The following is a 25,196-nucleotide window of genomic DNA, read 5'->3' on the forward strand; positions in this document are numbered from 1 at the left end:
GATGCAGGTCTTAGACATTAACCACTTTGGTTAAACCCACGATCACGGGTATGGTGCTGACAAACCTAGTCACATATCGGGGTGAACTGGGATTCGAACCCACAATCATAGGTTCCTTGCGAGACCAAGGGACATAACTCTGCACAGTGAATTGCAGCACCTTAGATGACTGGACCACCCATGCCTTCTAGTCTCCCTGCAAATGTTCTACGGTATGCCTGATTCTATCTTATTGTGTTAGGCATATATAGGTCTCCCTATTGCAGTAGATATGTTTTTTTTACCAAGGCCCATATGGCACTGGGTCACAGAACATATCCTGCAACAAGCCATCTGCCTGACATGGAGGGGTGGAGGGGTAACCTAGTGGTTAAATCGCTCACTTGTCAAGCTGAAGACCCTGGTTCTATTCCCCACATGGGTATAATGTGTGAAGCCCATTTATGGTGTTATATTGCTGAAATATTGCTAAAAGCAGCATAAAACCATATTTACTCACTAACTCCTATTGATATCGCTACTTGATATGCACAATTAATTAATTAAGATCAGTCTTATTCCTTATTAGATAAGATGGATATGTCTAGTATAAAACATTAAAACGCGTCCACTGGCCCCTGATACATGGTGTGATGCTAATGACTTTCTGATGCTAATCTTCTTTAAAACATATCTGATCAAGTTGCTCTGCCTCTATAATGCATTGTTGGAGAAGAGTAAGAGGTACATAATATGCTTATTACTAAATTAAAATCTGAAGGGTTAAAACAGCTTCTTGAACATTAATGCCTTGGTTCAGAGGAAGGGTTAAAACAGCTTCTTGAACATTGATGCCTTGGTTCAGAGGAAGGGTTAAAACAGCTTCTTGAACATTGATGCCTTGGTTCAGAGAAAGGGTTAAAACAGCTTCTTGAACATTGATTTGATAGCAATGTATCATGAGATATTATAAAAACTCTGAATCATGATTCCATAGCAACCATAGCAACAAACCATACAATCCTGAGTTTCTGAATGATGCTGTGCTTGTTTTTTAACTAAATCACTGTATCATGAGCAATGTCCTACTCTGGGATGATGTCACACAATCAACCAAGTCTGACCAACCGATCCATTTAAGTGCCTCCTAAAACAAGCATAGGTTGCTGGGGACCTGTTTTAACCCAAAATCTAAAAAGTGTTGAAAGACATATGAAATCCATAAACATTGAATGGTTTAATCATCAAAATGAAACTCTCATTTGTTATTGCCTTGGAAACTCAAAATCTAAAGACTTTCTGAATAGCAAAATTAGTTCAGCACTTGCATGAAGTTCATACATAGTTTCATAAAGAAATATTGTACAGAAACAAACCCTACCTTCACATGAGTCCAATTTGTTGCACGGAAATGCACAAAATATAAAAAATAGCAAAAGGGACCACTTTTGTGCTTGAATGATGTGTATGCAAAGTTTCATCAAGAAATATTGAACCGTTTATGAACTTTACTCTGGAAACGAAACATGGCGGACTGACAGAGCCTGCATCCATATTCCGTGTAAAACTTTGTTTGGATGGAGGACAAAAGTCAAAACAGTATTTAATATACTGTGAAAGTGATTGTTAGTAAATTAATAAATTATCAACAAATTCTCTGCACATCCACTGCATACAAAAGTGCATGTTTGTTTTAGACACTTAATAATTCCTTGACCTGGCTTTATTAGTTGAGAGGCAGTCGGGTAGCCTAGTGGTTAAAGCGTTCGCTCCTCACAACGAAGGCCCGGGCTCGATTCCCGGGTACAGTGTGTGAAGCCTATTTCTGGATTCCCCGCCATGGGATTGCCTGAATATTGCTAAAAGCGGCATTAAACCATACTCACTTTATTAGTTGGAAAATATATTAGTATGCATTAATAGCTTTTAAAACAATCTACCAAAGAAAAAAATCACTGTCTACAAATGTTAATTAAATTATATTTATAAAATATATTATCAAAATGTTAAGATGTTCAGCAGTAGGCACTCTCGTCATATAGATCACCCTGTATTTCTACTGACTTCACAAAAACAACATCCCATGATATCAATCACGCAACATGATAAATACATACTTTCATGACACATACAATAAGGTTGTAGCACCTGGTATGTGGACCAACATGTGCTCTTTTAAGTACCTGAATATAGATTTTCTCCGTGGACGGTGGTAAAATTGCATAAAGAACCATTTGATGATGATCTCTAATTAAATTTCAAACTGACTGTCTTAGTGTATGCTGACACCAGAGCTATGGAATCATAACATGACGGTGTGGTGGAATGAAATTACATCAGCTGGTATTAGCCACTTACAGAGTCTTGTCTTCTCATAGCAAAGCATCAGATTGAACATAAACTATACTGCTCCACTTTTGACAGGGATATTTTTATCTCTCCATGATAACACAAAACTGATTCTCATATGTCAAGTGTATGTCAAAATATAATGACAGATCATACCTACCAAAAGTGGAGTATAAATATACATACCCCCATTCCTTGTGCCCCAACACTAACAAGTTTTCATTGTTGTTGGACCAAGAGAGTTACGTGAACATTGGGCAGAGTGCAGTCCCTTTTCCTTCTCTGTGCTGCTTGTAAACACTTTCCTCGGGTAAACATTTACAATCTAAAAACATCAGCAGATACACAGGAGGATCCCATGTGCAGGATTTCAGTGTGCATACATTCATTCATGGTCTACACAAAGGATAACATTCAAACGTTCAGGTCTACATGGTCTACACAAAGGATAACATTCAAACGTTCAGGTCTACATGGTCTACAGACAACAGATACACTCTCAGGTCTACATGGTCTACACAAAGGATAACATTCAAACGTTCAGGTCTACATGGTCTACACAAAGGATAACATTCAAATGTTCAGGTCTACATGGTCTACACAAAGGAAAACATTCAAACTTTCAGGTCTACAGACAACAGTCACACTCTCAGATATCATATTTGTCCCAACAGATCAGCAGTTGTATTGACCAGTCCATTTATTATGCATCAGATCCATTCACTGAGTGGCTACTCATGACTATATTATTATAACCCTGGTCTTTGGATAAGTGTGCACTTATATTTCATTCTCAGCACCCTGGGGAGCATACATCCATCATGAAAACAAGAGGGTCAAATCCTTCACTTGTTAATCTGCAAAAGTGCAGTTCAGATCGTTTCTCTGACATATTGACATAACAGACACTAGTACCAGGATAACCAAGTGCCTCGGCAGTCCAACTGGGGAAACAGCATTTCTTTGAGCAAAATTGGAAAGCTTTATAAAGTTTATAAAGTTTTCTTAAACATTGCATTTGATGCAGTTATGTAAAACGAACTATAATCCTGCTTTCTGTGAACATGGTGAAAGGCATGTCACATTTGGAGTTATAAAAATTTGTTGGGCTCAACTCAATTTCAGGCTAGTTGATTAAGATTTGTAGTCAAGCAGAGGTTATAAACGTCTGGAGTCTGTGCTCAACTGGGAACTGCTAAGTCAGGTTGAATGGACATGGTTATGCTCAAAGTACTCTTTGTTAGGAATAAATAACCTGAATTTGAAAGAACTACCGGGTAATTATAATGTGGGAATTTTAGACAACATTTTCTGTAGACCAGGGACCAAAACTTGTCCTTTGAGAAAAATGGAAAGTGATTCATTTTTTGTAATATTTATATAAAACCATAATCACAGACATCCTTAAGTAATCAAACCTAACTTAGGTCAAATACGACATCCTCGTTCTACCAATACATCTTTTTCACACACTAAAATTCATCTTTTCGTGGCCTGCTTGACTGTTTATTTTTGGCGGATCTCCTGGCCTTGATGGAAGAGAGAATATCATAGGCTTGCTGAATCTCTATAAACTTTTCTTGTGCCTCTTCCTTCTTCTGGGGATCTTTCTGCTTGTCTGGGTGCCACTGACGCGACATCTTCCTGTAGGCATGGGTTATCTCCTCCTGAGTAGCGCTGGAGCTCAAACCTAGGACCTGTTTAGAGTAGAAACGGAAGATCTGGTCAAGCCATGTTTATACTGTATGAAACTCCCAAGAAATCATATTAATATCATTGAGTACATTACATGACATAATGGATAGTTATAGTTCAGAACTTGCTCTTTTTCTAGTTTCAGGATTCTAATATGCACTCTTTTATAATGACAGAAATCGCACAGTGACACAATAAAATATGACGTCAGAGTCTAAAATAGTGGAACACCAAATTTCAAGCTCTCTCACGATGCACTTTAAGTCGATTTATATGTCTTCTTTCCTAAATGTAATGCTACTGACACACTGAATATCAAAGAAAGCACATCATTTTGTAACCTACATTTGCTCATTTAATTTTTTCAAACTGCCTACGAACCTTGACAAAGAAAAAAGTATTTTCTTTAATTCTTAGTTCTGCTATGATGTGGCTGTCAATAAGGATGTCTCAATCAGAGACATGTCATAGTGATTTGAAACTTTTACCAGCAATTAGCCAACCAGAATAGAATATTTTCCATGTATAATTGTATTAATTGTGTGTATTGTATTTGCTGATGAACTGATGAAAAGCAATAACATAAATAATTGTTTCAAAAAGTTAGTCTCCAATATTTGTTATTGCATATTTTTTAAGAAAAGGCAATTGTTATTCATGAACATAAAGCTTAAAATAGTTGATATTCCTTCTGCAAGTGGATCTCTGACGACTGAATTGGAAGTACATGTATTCCCTATACACCCACCTTATATGCATTTTGCTCCCCTACAGGATCAAACGTCTCCTTGATCTCGTCCCAGATTCTTCTCCAGCCATGGGCTTGGAAATAATTGTACAGTCTATGCATGGAGTCTTTGGTTTCAGCCCAAGCTGGAGATTTAAAGAAGTTGGGAATCGCCTCCCTTAGGGGGATCTCCTCTCCATCTTTAGTTGTGATAGAGGCGTTAAAATATATCACACATCCCCACAGAGCTAGATAGAGTGTGCCGTAGAATGTCAGTTTGCTGACACGTCGAAAAAGGCCTCGTTTTGGCTCGGGGTCAGTCCTCCATGTCACACCCTTCCACTGGACAAAGATGGCCGACATGAGGGGTGCGACTGCCACATTGTCAGGGTTGAGGATTAGCCAGGGGGTGGCAATGTAGGCCCCTAGGGCAGCCCAGCTCCAGGAGCCTTTGTGACGACCAATGTTTGCTACTAGATGAACACCTATGGAAAAAATACATTATTTTTAACAAGATTGACACAACAAATCATATCACCAAATTGTTTAAGGATGCAGGATCAGACTTTAGGCTTGTTCAATTACACATTACTTATTATGACTGCAAATATGTTAAAGTTCAGTCTACACAAATCTTTGGTGTCATATCTGTGCGTACACAGATTTCCCTAATCCCTGTAGCGATATGTTTGTTACCTAGAATGCCTGTAAAAATGTAAGCATGCAGGTTTACCAATGACGTAGGAATCCTGTGTAGCTAAAGCATTTTTCCTCCAAAACTTTTGATGAGTCATATTCCGGATATTTGACGCAACCCAATTTTATCAGTCCTTCAAAAAACCTCTAAGGGACTTAAACAGCCACTATATTTTTGTTATCAGCATCCTGAGACAAAAACTTCACTTCATGCAGAATCTCCAAACTGTGCTCCTGAATTTCCCAAACATATACAGTGAGTCACGATGACTCCCAGTCTATGCTCCATGAAACCCTAAATTTATCTGACTTAAGGAGCTATTCAAAATTTCAGTGTAGATTTAAAATGTTTTGAGGCACGGCCAAAATACAATAAGAACAACAAACAATAGCAAAACAGTTACATTATTTTGAAAATCCTCCCTTGCTATCATATATGAGCCGGTGGCGATGTAGAATTTCAAGTATACTTTTCCACCTACTTGTTTTCCTATTTACAATGGTGATACCATTCATTTCCAATGTCAAAATATAACAATAGAGCTATTTTTTTATTGACTTGAACTGAAGGGTAAATTTACATCACATCATTTTGCTGGAAGGCAAGCTTGCAGACCTGTGAACCACCAACTCCCAAACATAGGAAGCTGGACTTTATTCCAGCATCAAACATCTGCTCACTGGGGACTGTTACAATCTGATCAACTTGTTCTAAAATACTGGGACTCAACACTTCCTGAGGTGTTGAAAAATAAGAAATAAAACATGAATTTGTCATGGATCATTACATATGCTGTCAACCATCAGTTTGCCTTGATTATTTATAGCCTGCAGCAACAAACCAATATTCAATCCCCCCTTTTGCATTTCATTAGTAACAAAACTTAGTGAGTTGTTGAGCTTGTTGAGAAACAGGACAAATTTAGGGTTAAAAGTTGTAAAGATGCTTCAGTAATGCAACATACATTGAGCAATGAAGGATAAATAAGAAGTAAAAATCTGAAATCATAAAGACTGAAAAGGAAACCTCGACTGCAGTAGGGATGTCAAAGACTGCACACAGGAGATCCATGATGATTAGGATTGTTATTTAATAGTTTAGTAGCTTCAGATAATCTGCATATTTGTGTAACAGTGTAACATATGCACAATACAAAACCTGTATCCTAGTTATTTTCATTATATTTTAAAACCACAGTATCTTAGGAACATAAAAATACATTTAACAAGCTTCAATTCATATTTATTACAGAGATACATGGCATCATTTTCTGCAAAGTCCCATTTTCAGAGCAGTTTTATAAATGTCAGATTAATTGAAAGTAGAAATGTATGCTGACATGTTCTGAAAAAACGCATTTATCACATTACAAACTAACGAGAGACAAATAAGAAATTTTTGAGCTGTCCGCACACATGGCAAACTTTATTGAGGTAAGTTAATGTCTAATGTCTTCCTTTATGACATCACAGCACACTTGTATCCTAGCACCCATATTATCATGTCCCTTTTCTCCTGGTGGCTCACATATATTAAATACCCAAATAAAATTACCGGTACACCCAAGGTGAATGATAACTTATGAGTGAATATTCAACGGGTAAGGAAATTATCTGCCTGTCGTGGAAAGAGAAACATGCATCTGATCCTAAACCTGACAAAACTACATCTCCATCGTGCCAACAGGTGATGGTCAGTCCGCTATACAGGTGTACGGAAGATGGCGGTACAAGATTGTAGGCAGTAAATTCACAACCACAAACAGAGCACTGTCTAATGCCTACGTCAGAAAATAGATATGCCTGCAAGATAAACCCCGTAATATCCCCCCCTCTTCATCGAGATAAGTAATATCACACCTCCACATACACCCCCACCTCATCTTTATCTCAGGACACTGTTGACATGGTCAGATCATCTGGTGGTTCACACTGGCGCAATGACCTCAACACCATAACTGAACCTGCAAACCACGATGTAAAGCACGCCAAAACGCTTGCATTAGGCCACTGTCTTTATTTTAGAATAAGTGCATTGTTTACGAAAAAGAGAAATGTCTGGTCATGTGATTAGTCTACATCCACAGGGTGGTCACCTGAGCAAAAATTGTTATCTCTAGTAATAAGGGGAGCAGAGACTCAGCTATTGTTTGCAAACAATACTTCAGAAACGTCAATGTAGCTTGAGGTAGGAGATATAAAAAATAATACTTCAACTGCAAATTTCTTAAGGGTCAAGGGATACATAAAGCATTATTAAGAACATCTGGCCTAGGCTGTACAATCAATGCCCCATGATTAGCTGGAGAGGGTTAAGACATATTTCAAAATCTAGAAAAGGTAGATTCACAATTGTCCATGATCCAGTAAATCCTTTGAGAATTTCTCAACCCTCAGATTCTAAGGATGCCAGTCTCTGTACCCACCTATAGCAGCCCCGAGCTGTGGCAGGGAGACAGCCAGGAGGAAGCCCAGGTCTAACTTCGTGCTGTCCACATACTGCTCGGGAAGGAGGGCTCGGATTAGGTAGCCCAGGATGTTGCCCATGATGATCTCCCCTGCAAATCTGCTGGTGCTCCGAGAGGGTTTCCGATCAACACTCCTCCTTCTGGTGAATTCCCTTTTCCACTCTTCATCTCGGTTGCACTCTTGGACATAATCTGGCAATTTCCACAAATCCCGTACCCATCCGAGTCCAAAAGCACCACCTGAAATATGATTTTTCATGGTCATTCGACCAGCCATTCTGCTTACATAATGGCATCACACATACTGCTGACATAAAGTAAGGGAACTGATGAAATGATAGTGAATGTGTATTATAAATGATCCTTAATGTCTTTAAAATGAATTAAGGGCATGTAGATCTGTATCTGGTGGGTCCGATATGCTGGGTGATACATGCACGACATATTGATGGCACACTGTTGATTAACTTGTGTATGGCTGCTCTTGGTAATGCCCTCCTTTCCGCCGTTCCAGCCAAGCTGGGGTACTGTAAATGTACACCCCAACTCCAGCTACACTCAAATAAGTTGTTCCCTTATTTTTTGCCGGGAGTATATTATCTATTTTGTTGAAAAACATATGTCCATAAATCTCTAAATTAGTATATATATATATTATATATCATGATATATCACAGTCAACTGATGTATTTTTATTCCCAGCAGACATTGACTTTGGAATAGCAAGTGCTGAACAGGTGGTCCATTTCAACAGTGTTTCATAGCAATTTGTTTTAGCCTCCTGAGATCTTTGTCACATCTGACAATATTTTAACAATTTCATCAAGTTAAAAACATGATTGTTTGGGAGGATACTGTACATGCCCTCACTACATAAAATCAAAATTAAGATTAAGATACTGACATTGAGTTATATTATTTTGCTACAGATATATCTAGGCCCTACCTTTAAACACATGTTAAAATATGATAATCTGGAATCATTTAGGCCTATAAAATACCTATGTTTCAGATCATTATGACTATGACTTACTTTATGATAGAGATGTGTACTTATACACATAACACTATCCAAGTTTACACAGCTGTTATTTCAGGCACATTCCCTCAATCACAGGACCATATGTAACTAATAATAATATAATAAACAAACTTGCAAAAAACTTGTAGGCGAGGCCGAAGGTTGACAGGTGGGTGTTTCCATACAATGGAAGAAACATGGATTACATGGATGTTGGGGAGTGTATACAGAACAGTTTTGCACATACGTTTATGGTGATAGATGGAAAGACAAGGCTTTTAAAAATAGACAAAAACTTGAGGTGGACGAGTTTAGAATTTTCTGTTGCATTTCTTCTCTGTCTTCGGCCTCGTCTGCGAGTTTGTTTGTTATTATTATCAGAACTTTACATATATGGTCCTGTGCCTCAATATATTGACAGCCTACTTTCCATTTTGGTCGTGACCCTCCAACAGACATAAAATAATGACAGAATAGCATATCTTCATGAAAATTCACAAACAATTCAATTTATAGAATGTAAATTAACAGGTATTATTTTTCATGATACTAACGCAAACATGCAGTTGTGTCACAACTTGGCTGATGAAACTATTTGTGTCACACTCGGTGCCACTCCCCTTATTCTCTTCATACATCAAAAGCAAAGTCTGTATTCAATATGCTCACAGTCAAACCACACAGGTTTTCATACAATATAGAACCAGAATGATTAGCATACTTGAGTTATTTTTATTTCAAAGAAAACTGGACGTAGATCAATATTGTGTGTGCGTAGCTTACCTAAAGTCGCCCACCAAACAAATGCGTGACGATCCCGTTTGAGATAAAAGTGATGCAAACCGACCCATCCTCCGAAGAACCAGAGGACATACGCTATAACCAACCGAGCCATTACGAAATGCCACGTTTATAAAGTCTTAGACTTTGTGCACAACCCATGCCAGCTCTGGGTCATCTTATCTTCCTGAACGGAAATTCCCACCACTGCACATGCGCAGTCACCTGTTGGACCGATAAAGCCATAAAACTGACGTGTCCTTTGCCAGTTGTTTATGTCTCTTTTTTGGTGGCTGTGTGGTGTATCTATGAAATGGTGTGTGTTATTAGCGAGAGAACACTCTTACGCGCAAAGTATAAATAAAGTATCATGACTACAACGCGTTACTTAAAGTGAAACCGCGGGGAACCCCTGCCTTTACTGACTGTGGATTCCAGCCAAGGGGATTTCCCACCATTCCCACAATGCACCAGTTTGTTTATGGTTGTTAGGCAACCACAGGTGCTTTCAATGAGAGCGGGATGCGAACATATTTTAATAATTAATGTGTTTTAGGTGGTGTAAACTGCAAGATGGACAGAAAACCAGGACACCTACCTAAGGATGTCCGCCAAGCGGTCGATTCGTTAGTTTGGGTGAAGGTATGTTAGAGATTATTTGAGAAATTATAGATCGAGCTGTATGTTCCAAGCGAAGCTTCGTGTACTTTCATGGCTATTTCACTTAGGAGCTAAGCACTGCGTTCATCGGCAGTTCATGTCACATGATTCCCAACACATAGAGTTTAACTGACACCTAGGAGACCTGTGACTGACCCCTTCTAAGTTATGCATATATACCGTAGATTACACGTTAAATGTGAGGATATTTCACTCAGATTTACCCTTTGAAAATTGATATTTCAAATAAGATAAAGATCTGAAGTGTGTCAGTCATCTTGATCAAAATGAAAGTTACGGTACAGTAACATTCCACACACACCCAGGATCACGCAGACCTATGTCGTTCAAGATGTGCGTTAGTATACTTACAACATCAGATCACGATATGGGAGAAATATTGCCGATGTGACGTTAAATATTAACTAACCCACTACAACATCCTAGATACAGCACACCGGCTTGGCTTTATAATTATTATCCATTTGATCATCTTCATGTAACTTAAAATGTGTAATGACAGTGAATATTTTATGTAAAATAAGAAGTAACGTTCTCGCTCTTAGTTTTAGCTTGCTAGCTGCGACGTTTTATGAAAATTACCACATTCAATATACATGTATCTGCGTAGATCGTCGGAATAGGCAGCACTGCTGTTGGCAAGACGTGTCTCATCAAACACTTCTGTGAAAGCAAGGTGAGAATACGTTTAACAATGACAATTTGTTAAGTGTACAGACACACTATCACGACTGCCTGTCTTACGCTGCATATATGCGTGTTACATAGAACTTTATATTCACTTTTTTTATCCGGATATTTTTTAAGAACTGGTTTGCGATATTAAAATTGCTGTAGGCAGCCTTACAGTTGTCGGTTCAAATATGATTGAAATGAAATTAACAATATGTATAGCCAATTATAGGTACATCATTTCTGGATCTCCGTTTTAATTACAACGTTACAAAGCGCTTGGAAATAGGATATTGATTTGGCAGCCTGTCAGTAATTTCATATCTCAGTGAAAACTTCAAGGGAATGTTTAAGTCACCCTTCAAAACATTGATAGTTTTAATTGATAATTTCTCTCCCGGTTATCTCACCAAACCAAAATGTTTTTGAAGTTATTTTTAATTACATTCTACATTTTGTTTTAATACTAAAAAAGCAAATATATCCGTCAGCCAAATTTAAGAAAAACAAAAAGCCATGATGCATGTACAGAGTAGTGTAGGTGAAACATACAACTCGAGGTTATAATACATTTCATTAAAAAACATACGAAGAGACAAATCTATCGCATTGAGAAAGTAAAACGCAGGGATCTTTTCAAAAAGCATTTTTGAACTTGTTTTTTATATTAACAATGGATACCCACTTGTGTTCATAATGATGCCATGTTTATGTCCAGGAAGGGAAGACACGTGCACGAGAGGTCAGTATGTCACAAGGTTAAACACGTGATGTCACACTCCCTTTTTAAAAGCATTCACACGAAAAACTGTTTTTTTAACGTTATGTATACACTGAAATTAGCAGCACCGTTTGTTTTTTGCAGGAATATTACACGCAAACATTTGCTGTATGTTGTGGATAACACGCACAATCATCAATTTTCAAATTACTTTTTTTCAAAAGTCAGGTTTTAAAACCCAGAACCAAGATATAGAAATCGTGATAAAACATCACTCACTCTACGTACAAGGAAAACGAATTGCACGCTATCTTAATGTGTTTTTTTAAAGGTACTGAGGTTTTCTTCCTTTGTGAACACAATTAGTTTGTAGAAGCTTTTATAGTACTAAAGAATCAACTTCAGATATACACTCTTAAAAAAAAGAAACGCACAGGTACACATTTAGTAAATTTCTTGTACCTAATAAAGTCGATATATTTAATTTAATTTAATATCATAGTTACAGATATAGAACTCAGTACCTCGTGTGACCGCTCCGGCTAGCAATCATTTCTTATAAGGTGATTGTAATGTAAATTCCTAGTTTTTATAACGGAACTAACAATTGTGTAAATATTTGACAGGCAGCCATAGCAACAGAGAGCCAGGATGACCAGGTAATCTAAGGGGCAGATCAGGGTTAGAAGGACGGGGAACCTAGCGAGGGGAAACAGGGTAACTCAGGCTATACGCAGGTGTCAGTATTAACAAACCTAACCTTGTGCTAGTTGGTCAGTACATATTGTCACGTTATCTGAGGCGGTCTGATGGGATTTCTGGTATGGTTCATAACGTTTCTACTGTCATGGAGTGTATTAAGCACAATCACTCTTAAAGGTAGCCATCAAGCGATACTCAAAGACTGATAGACCTAATGTAACACGTGATCTAAACACGTCACATTTGAATTCCCTTTGTGCACACGACACTAGTGCTATTGACTACCAGTTCGGACGTTTGTGTACATGTACACTACGCCTCGGTTTGGGATTAATAAGCGTTTGGATTGATCGTTCCATGGTTACCTTTCACATGTAATTTGGCATTTTACGGAACTCATACTTTCAGGTGTGTGAACGTCTTACTTAGTCAATGTCTGTCATTGTAACGCTTATAACAGTGGTTGTCTTATCTTGTATGTCTTAGGTATGATTTATTAGTTACACTGTGTATCATATAGTGACACATTCACACCTGCTTATGATGATTGTAGAGATAAAATGCACAACAAAGGGATAGACAATGCCCTTTTGTCGTGTGTTTCAGTATTGAGATATAGACAATATTCAGATCCTAGATTATGTATAAACAACATCATGTTTTGTAAAACAACATATGTACTTATTAGTGATGTCAGTGAAATAATGATACAATTGTAGCTGAATAAGAATGAATATTATTTTGTAGTACATAAAGATTAACGTTAGCCCTGATACGTTGTAGATACATATTACTTTTGTAAACATAGATAGTATAACTTAGTATAGATATAATATTTGAGCCTAAATTTGAGTTGATCATGAACATGTATTTTATAGACCTTACATGGTAGTTTTGGTATGTTTATAGCTTTATTGATTTAGAATAGATTATTTTATGAGAATGTAATCACAGATCTTAATAACCGTTCATGGCGCCATTGTTCACTTTACGAGTAAAGGTACAATGTTTATTTTACATGTGCATTGTGGCCCTGGGTAGTAATTGTTATCGTTAATGTATTATTGATGACTTACTGAGGAAAGGACATTTCAACTTGTATGTTTTTGTACCGCGTAGATGAACATCCTTAGAAACCAAACGCCACCATGTCATAGATACAACATGACACCAATTCATACCACAAAACACCATGGCATACCACACAACACCATGATATACCACATACAACCACACGATACATCATACTATAGCATGTCATATTATATACAACCATATGACATACCACACGTCATGTCATATCGTACACAACCACATGATACACCATACTATAGCATGTCATATTATATACAACCATATGACATACCACACGTCATGTCATATCGTACAAGACCAAATGATACACCATACTATAGCATGTCATATTATATACAACCATATGACATACCACACGCCATGTCATATCGTACACAACTACATGATACACCATACTATAGCATGCCATATTATATACAACCATATGACATACCACACGCCATGTCATATCGTACACAACCACATGATACACCATACTATAGCATGTCATATTATATACAACCATATGACATACCACACGTCATGTCATATCGTACACAACCACATGATACACCATACTATAGCATGTCATATTATATACAACCATATGACATACCACACGCCATGTCATATCGTACACAACCACATGCTACACCATATTATAGCACGTCATATTATATACAACCATATGACATACCACACGCCATGTCATATCGTACACAACCACATGAGACACCACAAAACACAACACCATGTCATGTCAAATGCTAGGGTAGTCTGGAGGTTAAAGCGTTCGCTCGTCGCGCCGAAGGCCCGAGTTCGATTCTCCGCATGCATGTGTATACAATCCTCTTCCCGCTGCAAGAATGTCCTATAGTCTTTGCTAAAGGCTACTGGGCACCCTTACCTCGGGAAGATGGCGTATAATTTATGAAACTATTTCTGATGTCCACCGCAGTGATGTTTGCTGGAATACTGCTAAGAGCGACGGCAAACCATACCCACTCACAGTCAATCTGCTATAGAAGTATATACACTCAAAAACCGTTGTGTCGAACTGAGGTGTGTCGATGCATCGATGCCAAAAAGCTTGATTCCAGTGTATTCCTTCTTTCTTCATCATTATTTAACCTCTGTTGTGTGGATTCGGACGTGTCGAAGTTACGGTTGTCTTGAAGTTATTACTTCTCAGTATGTACTGCCAGCAAAATCATCTACTCTGATAAGACGATCTCGGTCATCATAGTTCAGTTAACAAGACCTAACTGTAACGCTGTGAGCTGTTTTATTGTATTATGTGTATGTAATGTATTTAATACTTTTAATAGTACACGTATGTGATATGTTTATTTTTCAACATTCATAATTGCCAATAATGATCCTTAATAAAAGTAATGTTTGACATTTATTTTAATTTCTCGCTTGTTTGTCGCATATGTTTCATGTCTTCATGTCATGTCTTCTTTCTTCATGACCGTCTAAATGTATGCCAAGTGTTTTTTCGGTTGTGTCGGACCTCGGATAGCTCGAAATATTTATGTAGGTAACTTCAACTTCGACACAACGTTGTTTGAGTGTACATATCTTCTTCTTGTATATATTTCGTGGGTCTTACAGGTAATATGTATTCTAATAACTACAAGCCAATGTTTCATAATGAATGTGGATTAATTAATCTTTACGTTTTGGCCTTTCTTGCAAGTTCAACACCGGGTACCAGCCGACTGTTGGGGTAGACTATGGATTTAAGATACACGAAGTAGAAGGGATTGATCGTAAGTAATCGGCATTTCCCGTAACAGTCTGGGAATATGTTTTTGTATAATTTTGTGCCAAGCCTATTCTTTGTGTACTTTGTGATTGGGCACGAACTCGTTTACAGCAACACCAACTCACTCGGCGGCGTCCGAGTGTAATGGGCCGATGATCTTACATTTGAAGGATCGCTCCGATCTCTTCTCGATGTGATATTTGTGGTATATTGGATATACATTGCAACAATGTTTGTTTGTTTGTTGTTTAACGCCACACTCAGCAATATTCCAGCTATATAACGGCGGTCTGTAAATAATCGAGTCTGGAACAGACAATCCAGTGACTGACATCATGAGCATCGAGGGGGTAGAATAGGTCTTTAGGATAGGTAGAATAGGTTTTTAGCAACCTCATCTTCCAGAGGCAAGAGAGTTTACTGACTATAAAAGTCCAGTTTCTACCCTTGCCGAACTAGGCTGGTATTATGGAGTTACATTTTGGCTGGACTAACGAGTCTATAGTCCAATCAAAATCGCGCACCGAAATCGAAATCTGGTTCGTAAACTGTCGTGCAGGTTTCGATCGATTGCAGGCTTTGCAAAACATGTGCACCGCCAACTCATTGTCAGCAGATATTTTCCAAATCTTTTCATGTTTTTAATCAAAACAAAAACGTGATTTGATGCATTTCGCGATGTAAGACCCGTTTTATCACAATATAGATCCTGATTATCGATATGATCGTCCTGACCGGGCGCCACCATTTCGTGTGAAGTAAATGCAAGTGATACGAGAAGTGGAATCTGATTGGTCCATAAGAGAGGCTTTGAAGGGACATAAATGGTAATAGCCACTGGTGGCGCTACGATCGAGCCCAGTAATTCCAGCCTAGTTCGGCAAGGGTGGAAACTGGACTTTTAAAGTCAGTTAACTCTCTTGCCTCGGGAAGATGTAGCAACCCATGCTTGCTGTAACAGGTGACTATGCTTGTCGTAAGAGGCGACTAACGGGATCGGGTGGTCAGGCACGCTGACTTGGTTGATGCATGTCATCGATCCCAATTGCGTGGATCGATGCGCATGATATCAATCTCCGGATTGTCTGTTCCAGACTCGATTATTTACAGACCGCCGTCATATAGCGGGAATATTGCTGAGTGCGGCGTTATATAACAAACCAACCAACCAACCTACCCGTGCTCGTGGGTTTCACGGTACTTTCACCAAAGTTGTTAACGCCTGAGGCCTGCATGACTTTGGGCTTCCCTTCCACATAAAGCTGACACGCCGTGATGTAACTGGAATACTGTTCAAAGTGGCGTTCAAACCAACTCACTCACTCACTGCCATTCCCTATGTATACACGTTGATATCTACTTCTCTTAGTACTGATATTCATTCATGTCTCCCACAGTCCGGGTTCACCTGTGGGATTTGTCCGGCAGTACGGAGTACATGGATGTTCGGAACGAGCTGTACGGAGGAACAGATGCCATATTCTTGGCCTATGACGTCACAAATGTGGCAACGTTCGAGACCCTCGACTCATGGATGAGAGAAGTTAAAAAATATTCCTCGGGCACGCCCGAAATCGTCATCGTAGCCAACAAGGTAACACCCGAATCTGTGCTTAACGTAGGTGGCCATTGTGGTGGTATGTGGTTTAACCCGGTCGTTGTGTGATATGTGGTCCTTGTGTATCTATGTCGTCCTTATACATAAGTACCCAGTACAATGGGGTTATATATGCAAGCCATTCAGACGCATACCATGCAGCTGACTTGGATACCACTCCCCATGGTGTTGAGAATGAGATTTAAATGCACAACGCTCCGCTACAGATTTACTAAAAAAAACCTTCAAATTTCAAGCCTTACCCTTGAAATGCACTCTCTGTAGTGGTTTCTGCCCAACAGGTATTGTCGTAAATACTTTGAATATTGTAGTAACCGCATTTTGTAACCTATCAGTTTATATATCATTATCTCTAAATGCCTACCGACAATGGTTGAGAAAGCAGTACCATCAGCGTGGTTGTCAGGAGAATTCATCCCATCCCAACCGTCGGTTGTGAAGAGATTATGTATAAAACGGATTTAAAAGAAAACTCCAACAACTAAAAATATCATTAGAAATCTTTACTCGTTGTTATTTATAATACTTTGACAGTTACAAGTGATTTAGCGATCCAACTGCAAGATGTACCTTAATTTAACGCAAATATAGTTTTAAGTATTTATAGATTATTATATTTCTACAAATTCTTGTTTTTTTTTATTAATCTACTTAAATTATATATTCGATGCCTAAAGACATAGCCGTTATTGCTTTAACGTAAAACGTCCAGTAATTGTGAGGGGGGACTGTAGATGCCTCAAATGAAAGGGTCAGTTGAAAGAACTGAAATATTATGAGGACTCTTTTCAGGAACAATTTATGTATCTGCCTCAAGACTGAAAACCCCAGACCAATTAAATTTCCTGACGTAGCAAGTTCCTGAGCTTATTGAGTGTATATCTACGTTCATGTTACTTTTTCACAGACAGATTTGAAGCAGAAGCGAAGTGTGTCGGCGGCTGAAGGCAAAAAGTGGGCTTCCCAGTACAAAATGAGGTAACACGGCAACACTTGTTATATTTTCGGTTTGCGAATTCGACCGACCTGACCACAAGCCACAATGAGACAATGAAAGTCAAATATTACATTATTTGTTCATGTGACTGACCGCATCATCTTTGATGGATTAGAAAAATAAGAAAACCATACAAAAAAACATACCAAAGTAAAGCAATTTTATAAATGATGATTGATGAAATGCATTAAATGTAGTATTTTGCGATTGGAAAACATTTAGTTAAAAATCGTGCAATCCTCCAATGAACATTAGATTATTTATTTCATTCTCATTAAAATCAGATACTGTGATACGATGCCTCTTCACAAGCCGATCAAGACGACATCCTGCCAAATACAATTTATAAAACTCCATTGAGATACACAATTCTATTTCTGTTTGTATTTCGATCGATTCAAGCTGATATGGAGAACGAAAGTACGTAAAGAATCAAGAAAGAAATGTTGCGCTAAGCATAAAGTGTAAGAAACATGACACACAAAGATATTGTTGCAGCCACTGGTCATAAAATACATTCTGAAGGGCACGCGTGGGAGACCCTAAATACAGCGAACACGGAGGTGGCGAGGGACAGTAGGAGGATGAAAGACTTCTGGGGTGTTTTTCGGTTTTGCTTTGAAGATGTTTTTTAAAAGTCATAAACGACAAGGGAAAAGGGTCAGGTTGAATTATTGATTAAGGTATTTGTAGTCAGTGGCGTTCATCAGCCTCATATCGATGATTTAATTCCTTTTAATCCAGTATAGTTTTCTAGATTCATTGATACCCGTGATTTACTGACTGACTGACCATTGGATATACTGAATGAGCCTGGGCATGCTAGACGCCGTGACAAAAAACATGCACGGTAACTCCTCTATAGAGAAAATATTCCTGGTGTTTTGAATCCTTAACCGAAAAAATATCCTGTTTCTAACACTGGTGGGTCCCGAAATAGATCGGTGACTTGCGTGTCACCGTGCCCCGACGGAGTGGGACGTTGCTCATGATATCAATCACTTGATTATCTATATTTGGCGTTCAACAACAAACAGACACTCATTGATAATTTATAAATTAACTCAGGCACAGTAAAGGGAGAAGATTGTCAATGATTTCCTTGACAAAAAGAGAAGATTGGATTTCATTGTGAGGGCATATTTGAGGGCATATGACAAAGGGGGCACAGGCGGCCCAGTCGTCAAAGGCGCCGCAATTCGCTGTGCAGAGTTGCGTCCCTTGGACACGCCAGAAACCTATGATTGTGGACTCGATTCCCGGTTCGCCCCGATTATGTTTCTAGGTTTGTCAGCACCCTACCCGTGCTCATGGGTTTCACCCAAGTGGTAAACGTCTGAGACCTGCATCACTTCAGGCTTTCCACCCATATTAAGCTGACACGCCGTGATGTAACTGGAATACTGTTAAAAGCGCCGTTAAACCCAACTCACTCACTCACTCACTCACTCATATGCCATAACACCGTTATAGTCCATGTTACCAATCCCAATGCTATTCATAACATTAAAAAAGGTGTTAGTGTTTTCGTTCTTTTCTTCAAAACCGCTCCATCCACGTTGTCAATAATATAACTGTCAGGCTTCGGACTGTTTGCTAAAGATCATGGCTGCTAATCGACACCGTGATGTACGTCGGTTTGTGAATGTCTGTATATGAAAAAGATTGTACAACGTGGGTGAAATTACGCGTTGCTTAAGGGTTGTTTTACATCCATAAAGTAAATGTCAGTCAGCAAGTCGAAAAGTTCGTGATACTTCGTATTATTCCTTGAGGTTTTAATCACCTACAATGACAAAGGAATCCGTGCATTAGATGCAATCGACATAGTTATAATGTGATCCTGGAACCATTGACAACATGACATTTATAAATTTGATTGTCAATGATCGATTTCTGTACTCCATTAAGGTTCATGATCCTTGACTTGAAAGCAATCTCAAACAGATTTAAAATGAGAAATCTTTATTTCAAATAAGATTGAAGAACGCGTGCTTGTTTCCAGTGCAGAAAGTTACATGCAATCTACATCAATGACAAAGCGCTGACACATGTAAGCTATGTATATTGACATGAAACTTGCACGGATATATATCCACTTCCTCAACGTTTACATAAGTGTTTAGCGAAGTGATGAATCCTAGTTTAGCGTTAAGTGACTGTTTTTTTAAGGTTGTATACAAAATACATGTACTAATGTTAGGCAGATGTTGGATTACACAGTATACTGTATTTATGAAAAAGGCCCTTTAGCGGTGACAAAGCTTAACGCAACATTTTTATACACAATGTGTACATTATACATTATAAATACATACATTATATATATATATATACAAAAATGAGGAAAATGTTCACTCGGTGTACATGTAATATATAATAAAATAATAAAGTCCACGTTAGTCCATCATCTTCTTTATATCAGTTTCATACATAGTACTTTCGCTGTCTCATGACAGCTCTTCAGTGCAACTGACAATGACATATAATGACGTCATACTTATGATGACGTTATAAATTACAACTGTGACGTCATAATGTATTTACACACTCCAGCGACGACACCAAGTAATTTAACAATTGTAGGGAGACAGTTGAATGTCGCTGGAGTGTGTAAATACATTATGACGTCACAGTTGTAATTTATAACGTCATCATAATTATGACGTCATTATATGTCATTGTCAGTTGCACTGAAGAACTGTCATGAGACAGAAAGTACTATGTATGAAACTGATATAAAGAAGATGATGGACTAACGGGGACTTTATTATTTTATTATATATATATATATATATATATATATATATATATATATATATATATGTGTGTGTGTATGTGTGTGTGTGTGTGTGTGTGTGTGTGTGTGTGTGTGTGTGTGTGTGACGTCAGGTGGTGAGTGCACGAGGAAAGACGTAATACATTGTGCACCTCGGCATGCAGTAATCATATACACGGCGGAACAAGCCGATTAAACTCGGAATGTTTTACAAATTGCAGCGCCATCTGGCGTTCTTTATTGTCAACGTCCTTTCGTGCTCACTGACGTCCTATTATTGTCAACGTCCTTTCCAACTCACTGACGTTCTTTCGTACACATTGTTCTTTCTTTTTCTTGTGACGTCTTTCCGTAACATTTGACTATTTACATTGCGTACTTTTGACATTTATTTCAACTTTGTATGTTTAACCGGCGTCTGTTTGTTTTGTATTTTGATCTTTAGTAGTAACATTTAGTTCTTTATTCATAATTTTTTACCTTAATTGCGTACTTTTGTCCTTTGTTTCAACTTTGTATTTTTTGACCGAATGGCCGCCCATAAAACACCACAATCAGCAATATTCAAGCTACATGACGGTGTTATTTAAATAATCTGGACCAGATAATCCAGTGATTGACATCATGAAGATCGATCTGCGCAAATGTTATACGATGTCATGCATCAACCAAGTCAGGGAGCCTGACCCCCCGATCCTGTTAGTCGCTTCTTACGACAAGCATGGGTTGCTGAAGACCAATTCCAAGCCAGATTTTCATGGGTCAGTTTCTGAAGTAAGTTCCCATACACCACACCTGCGCGCGGTGTTCAATAATTGTTACTAGGCTAGGCTAAGCAAATGTTTATTAAGTAAGTAAAACCCACTCTGTCTATAAACATACATTTTTCGATGTTTATTAATCTAGCAGTTAATGATTCCTAATTACATATAGAATGTCCCCGTTTGACACAACTCCGCGCGGAGTTCGGTTAGAAGAGGTCCCCAGCAACCCATGATGGTCGTACCAGGCGACCTAATGGGTCGTGTGGTCAGGTTCGGTGATTTGGGTGACAGCTTGTCGTCATACACCGATGGCGTGGATGGTTGTTAAAAATAATATTCACTGGAGTGTCAGATCTAGACACGATTATTTACAGGCCGCCGTCTGGAGCTGGAATTTTGCCGAGCACGCACGCACAGACAGACACACAGACACAGACAAACACACACACACACAGGCACACAGGGACACGCGCGCGCACGCACACACGCACACACTCACTGTCTCGACCTAGACTGAAAATGAAAAAAATATATGTTTCCTATATAAGAAGCATATTTTATTCCTGTTCATCAGATGTGAAATTCCTCATACACAGGCACGCAACTAATATTGCTTTAGCCTTGTAACAACTTTGGGTTGATTTATGTATTTATACCTTGCAACACCCCCACCCTACCCTACCCCGTATATCAAATTGTCGGTCCCTTTATTAACCATATAAAGTCAGCCACCTCCCTCTAATAACTTGTTTTTGAAGTTACGTTATTAACATCCCTTAGTGCGAGATATGACGGTGTACATTACACGCCGTGCTGAAGTCCACACTGTACATATACAATTTGCGGCATTGCAATTGCAAGATCCCAGACCCGATGTCGGGGAAATAGCCACCAACAGTTTTCGAAATCTACACATTTGTATAATCTGCACTGAACGCATTTGAATTGTGTGTTTCGATATTGACTTGATATTGGCGTGGTTGACACGGTATTTCGAGATGTTACAGATTATATGAAAGGACAGCTTGAGCAAATGTGATGTTCCCTGATTGTGAAGGGTATTCTTCTGTGCAGGATTAGTGACTGACAAATGTGCCCACTCTCAAAATTGTATGGTAAAACCACAGAAATTGGTTATCACTTTTGTTAAAGCCATATTTTGTATATTTCTTTGACAGCGGATTTGCTTTTCGTAAATATGATGTATACCTACTGATGTATTATGGAAATATTTGTTCGATTTCTTGCATTTTTCCTTCTTTTAAAAAGTATCGCCTTGCTCTAAAATACGAAAATAACAAACATTCAAATACAAAACAGATTCATGAAAAGTTTATCATTTTGAACATAGAAATACTCTTTCTTTGACCAAAGCGTGTCAGACTGGAATCAGATGCCTTGCAAACTTACACACTGGAATCATATGATATGCGGTCGATGTCTTCAAGGCTCGTCGTATTGTACGAACATAGAACAAGATATGCGTGTATTGTGCCGTCTCCGTTGTATGGAACAAACACTCAGCTGCAGAGACTTGAATACAGGTGTATGTGATGGAGAATATTTGAATGAGTTTGTTCTTAAATCATTATGTAACAAACACAGTCAACTATGGATATAACGAAGTCGGCTGAAGCCAGTAGTCGGATATAGAGAGTAGTAAGCAAAAAGGAATATCTGGATATAACGAGTAGTCGGTTAAAACGAGTCGATGGATGTAACGAGTAGTCGTCTGAAACTAACAGCCGGTTATAGCGAGTAGTTGGCTAAAGCGAGTAGTAAGTAACGTTATTGTAAACATCGAACTTGGCATGACGAACTAATTTCGAGAGTCCATGAGGATCGTTACATCCGTAATTGACCTCAGATTGATGCTACTACGAGAGATGACTTCAGGTTCTATTTCCACATGTTTATAAAGTACAGCGATAAATGAATGTGTTTAAGAATTAACCACATGTGGTATACAATTATAAGTCAATCATTGTACATCTGTACTTGGTAAGTAAGTTGGCTTTATCGCCGCCCTTCGGGCATTCAGAGATGGAAGCCCAGACCGTAGATCGTAGACGATCATGGATGTGGAGTCATAATCGTGGGGCTCTGGGATTCGAGGCCCGACAGTCGGATCCTGGGATGGCTAAGGGGCGCAATTCTGCACGGCGAATTGCTTCGCTCTCGTTTAACCATGCCCCGTTGCATTTAGGTTTGAAATCGGACTAATTGTTTATGAACAACGAATCAGTCGCAAATATCAGGTCATTGTAATGATATCCATCACTCAAAACAGAAACTGACGGAGATCATCGAGTGACGTAGGTTTCCTCTGTTCCAGGTACTACGAGACTTCGGCAGCGACGGGCGAGGGCGTGGTTCAGCTGTTCGGCGATTTGTTGCAGGGCGTCTACAACCGGAGGGGAGGGGGTAAGCCGAACGCCGCGTGGTCACAAAAGTGGGATGCCCAAGCGCTGTCCGAACTGTGTAACCCCCTCCCAGACAAAGACAGGGGGAAGTCCGCCCGGGTCTGACCACTGGTCACACGAGATAAGACATGGAAAACCCATTTGGAACAAGACCCATTGGTTAAGGAGAATGTGTAAGTTCACCGATGATCAGATTCGCTGATGGTAGCTGTCAGTGGACGTTGCTGTGGCTGATGGGGATGGAAACATTAATCGGCCACTTATGAGAAGGGGAAAATCATTGATCGACAGCCTATCAGATGGGCGGAATCACCGATTGACAAGTGGTCGGATGGAATCATTGACAACTGTTCAGATCATGGAATTATTGATTCACAACTGATCAGGTGGATTGAATCATCGATTGCAAACTGATCATATCATGGAATTATTGATTCACAGCTGATCGGGTGACGGAATCATCGATTGCCAACTGATCATATCATGGAATTATTGATTCACAGCTGATCGGGTGACGGAATCATCGATTGACAACTGATCAGATCATAGAATTATTGATTCACAATAATCAGGTGATGGATCACGTGGCTGGAACTATGATGGAGAGAGAGGAACTGGATATGAATATTGGACAAACGGTTGTAGAAATTCGGACGGCTTAATGTATCATAAATTGTGCCGTAGCCGTGTGTATTGCCATGGCTCGATAATTGCAAATACGACAATTAGGTGAATGAATGAACCAACCAATTCAAGACTTCCACTTTGGAGCTGGTTACATGACCTAATGTGCTTCCGTTGTCCGTCTCGGCTACACGGAGCCCACTAATTCTTCAGTGTTGTCTTCATGTTATATGGCTGTGACTTACAGGCAATATGAATTGACATTTGGAACATTAGTCATGGTACATAGTACCAACAGTAACATCTGTTGGCCTCGCTGACAAACAGTTTTGTGTTTGATCCAAGCCTGGTAAAGTATGGATGGCTGTGATTTATTTAAGGTCACACCAGCGTTGGAGCCCAATAATGCGTATGTGACTGTAAACTCTCCTCACTGACTGACTTCTGTGACACTTGCAACTGACTTTACCAGCAGTTTTCCGATACGGTTTGCATGTGAGAAGCTTTCTGCATGCCCTTGGTAACTTGTATTAAAATTTGATATTTTGAAAGTATATATACGCCTTTTCTTTGCTGCCTCCTACTTTTGACAAAACACTGCACAATAACACAGAACACATAGAATGAGATCCCACGTGGTGGGATGTCACCAAGG

At 38.9% G+C, this 25,196-nt stretch overlaps 2 protein-coding genes across 4 annotated transcripts; one reads left to right on the forward strand and one right to left on the reverse strand.

Annotated features, from left to right (window-relative positions):
* Window positions 1-59: 59 nt before the first annotated feature.
* LOC124149864 (dnaJ homolog subfamily C member 22-like) lies at window positions 60-9,947 on the reverse strand. The gene is made up of 4 exons (XM_046521689.2): window positions 9,719-9,947; window positions 7,873-8,154; window positions 4,772-5,235; window positions 60-4,025 (listed from the first exon to the last, which is right to left on the reverse strand). Exons 1-4 carry the CDS (start codon window positions 9,828-9,830, stop codon window positions 3,801-3,803), a joined length of 1,083 nt encoding a protein of 360 aa, XP_046377645.2. The 5' UTR covers window positions 9,831-9,947; the 3' UTR covers window positions 60-3,800.
* Window positions 9,948-10,204: 257 nt separating this feature from the next.
* On the forward strand, window positions 10,205-25,095 carry LOC124149863 (ras-related protein Rab-13-like). 3 transcript variants are annotated; one of them, XM_046521685.2, is made up of 8 exons: window positions 10,205-10,357; window positions 11,007-11,072; window positions 11,787-11,810; window positions 12,416-12,448; window positions 15,268-15,340; window positions 16,734-16,930; window positions 17,862-17,932; window positions 23,830-25,095. In XM_046521685.2, the coding sequence occupies exons 1-8, from the start codon at window positions 10,289-10,291 to the stop codon at window positions 24,020-24,022; spliced, it is 726 nt and encodes a 241-aa protein (XP_046377641.1). In that variant the 5' UTR covers window positions 10,205-10,288; the 3' UTR covers window positions 24,023-25,095. The 3 variants fall into 3 exon arrangements, with proteins under 3 accessions (XP_046377641.1, XP_046377642.1, XP_046377643.1); XM_046521686.2 differs by lacking the exon at window positions 12,416-12,448; XM_046521687.2 differs by lacking the exons at window positions 11,787-11,810; window positions 12,416-12,448.
* Window positions 25,096-25,196: the final 101 nt, after the last annotated feature.

This window comes from Haliotis rufescens, unplaced genomic scaffold (genome assembly GCF_023055435.1).
Source record: "Haliotis rufescens isolate VD_foot unplaced genomic scaffold, xgHalRufe1.0.p SCAF_4, whole genome shotgun sequence".
NCBI classification, from domain to species: domain Eukaryota; kingdom Metazoa; phylum Mollusca; class Gastropoda; order Lepetellida; family Haliotidae; genus Haliotis; species Haliotis rufescens.

Excerpts from the sequence above, each read along its gene's own strand:
- LOC124149864 (XM_046521689.2), bottom strand. The coding sequence starts at position 9,830 with ATGGCTCGGTTGGTTATAGCGTATGTCCTCTGGTTCTTCGGAGGATGG. Across the intron at positions 8,155-9,718 it reads TGTTTGGTGGGCGACTTTAG|GTGGTGCTTTTGGACTCGGA; the intron begins GTAAGCTACGCA and ends ATCATATTTCAG. Across the intron at positions 4,026-4,771 it reads GGGAGCAAAATGCATATAAG|GTCCTAGGTTTGAGCTCCAG; the intron begins GTGGGTGTATAG and ends TACTCTAAACAG.
- LOC124149863 (XM_046521685.2), top strand. The coding sequence starts at position 10,289 with ATGGACAGAAAACCAGGACACCTACCTAAGGATGTCCGCCAAGCGGTC. Across the intron at positions 15,341-16,733 it reads CGAAGTAGAAGGGATTGATC|TCCGGGTTCACCTGTGGGAT; the intron begins GTAAGTAATCGG and ends TGTCTCCCACAG. Across the intron at positions 16,931-17,861 it reads TCGTCATCGTAGCCAACAAG|ACAGATTTGAAGCAGAAGCG; the intron begins GTAACACCCGAA and ends ACTTTTTCACAG.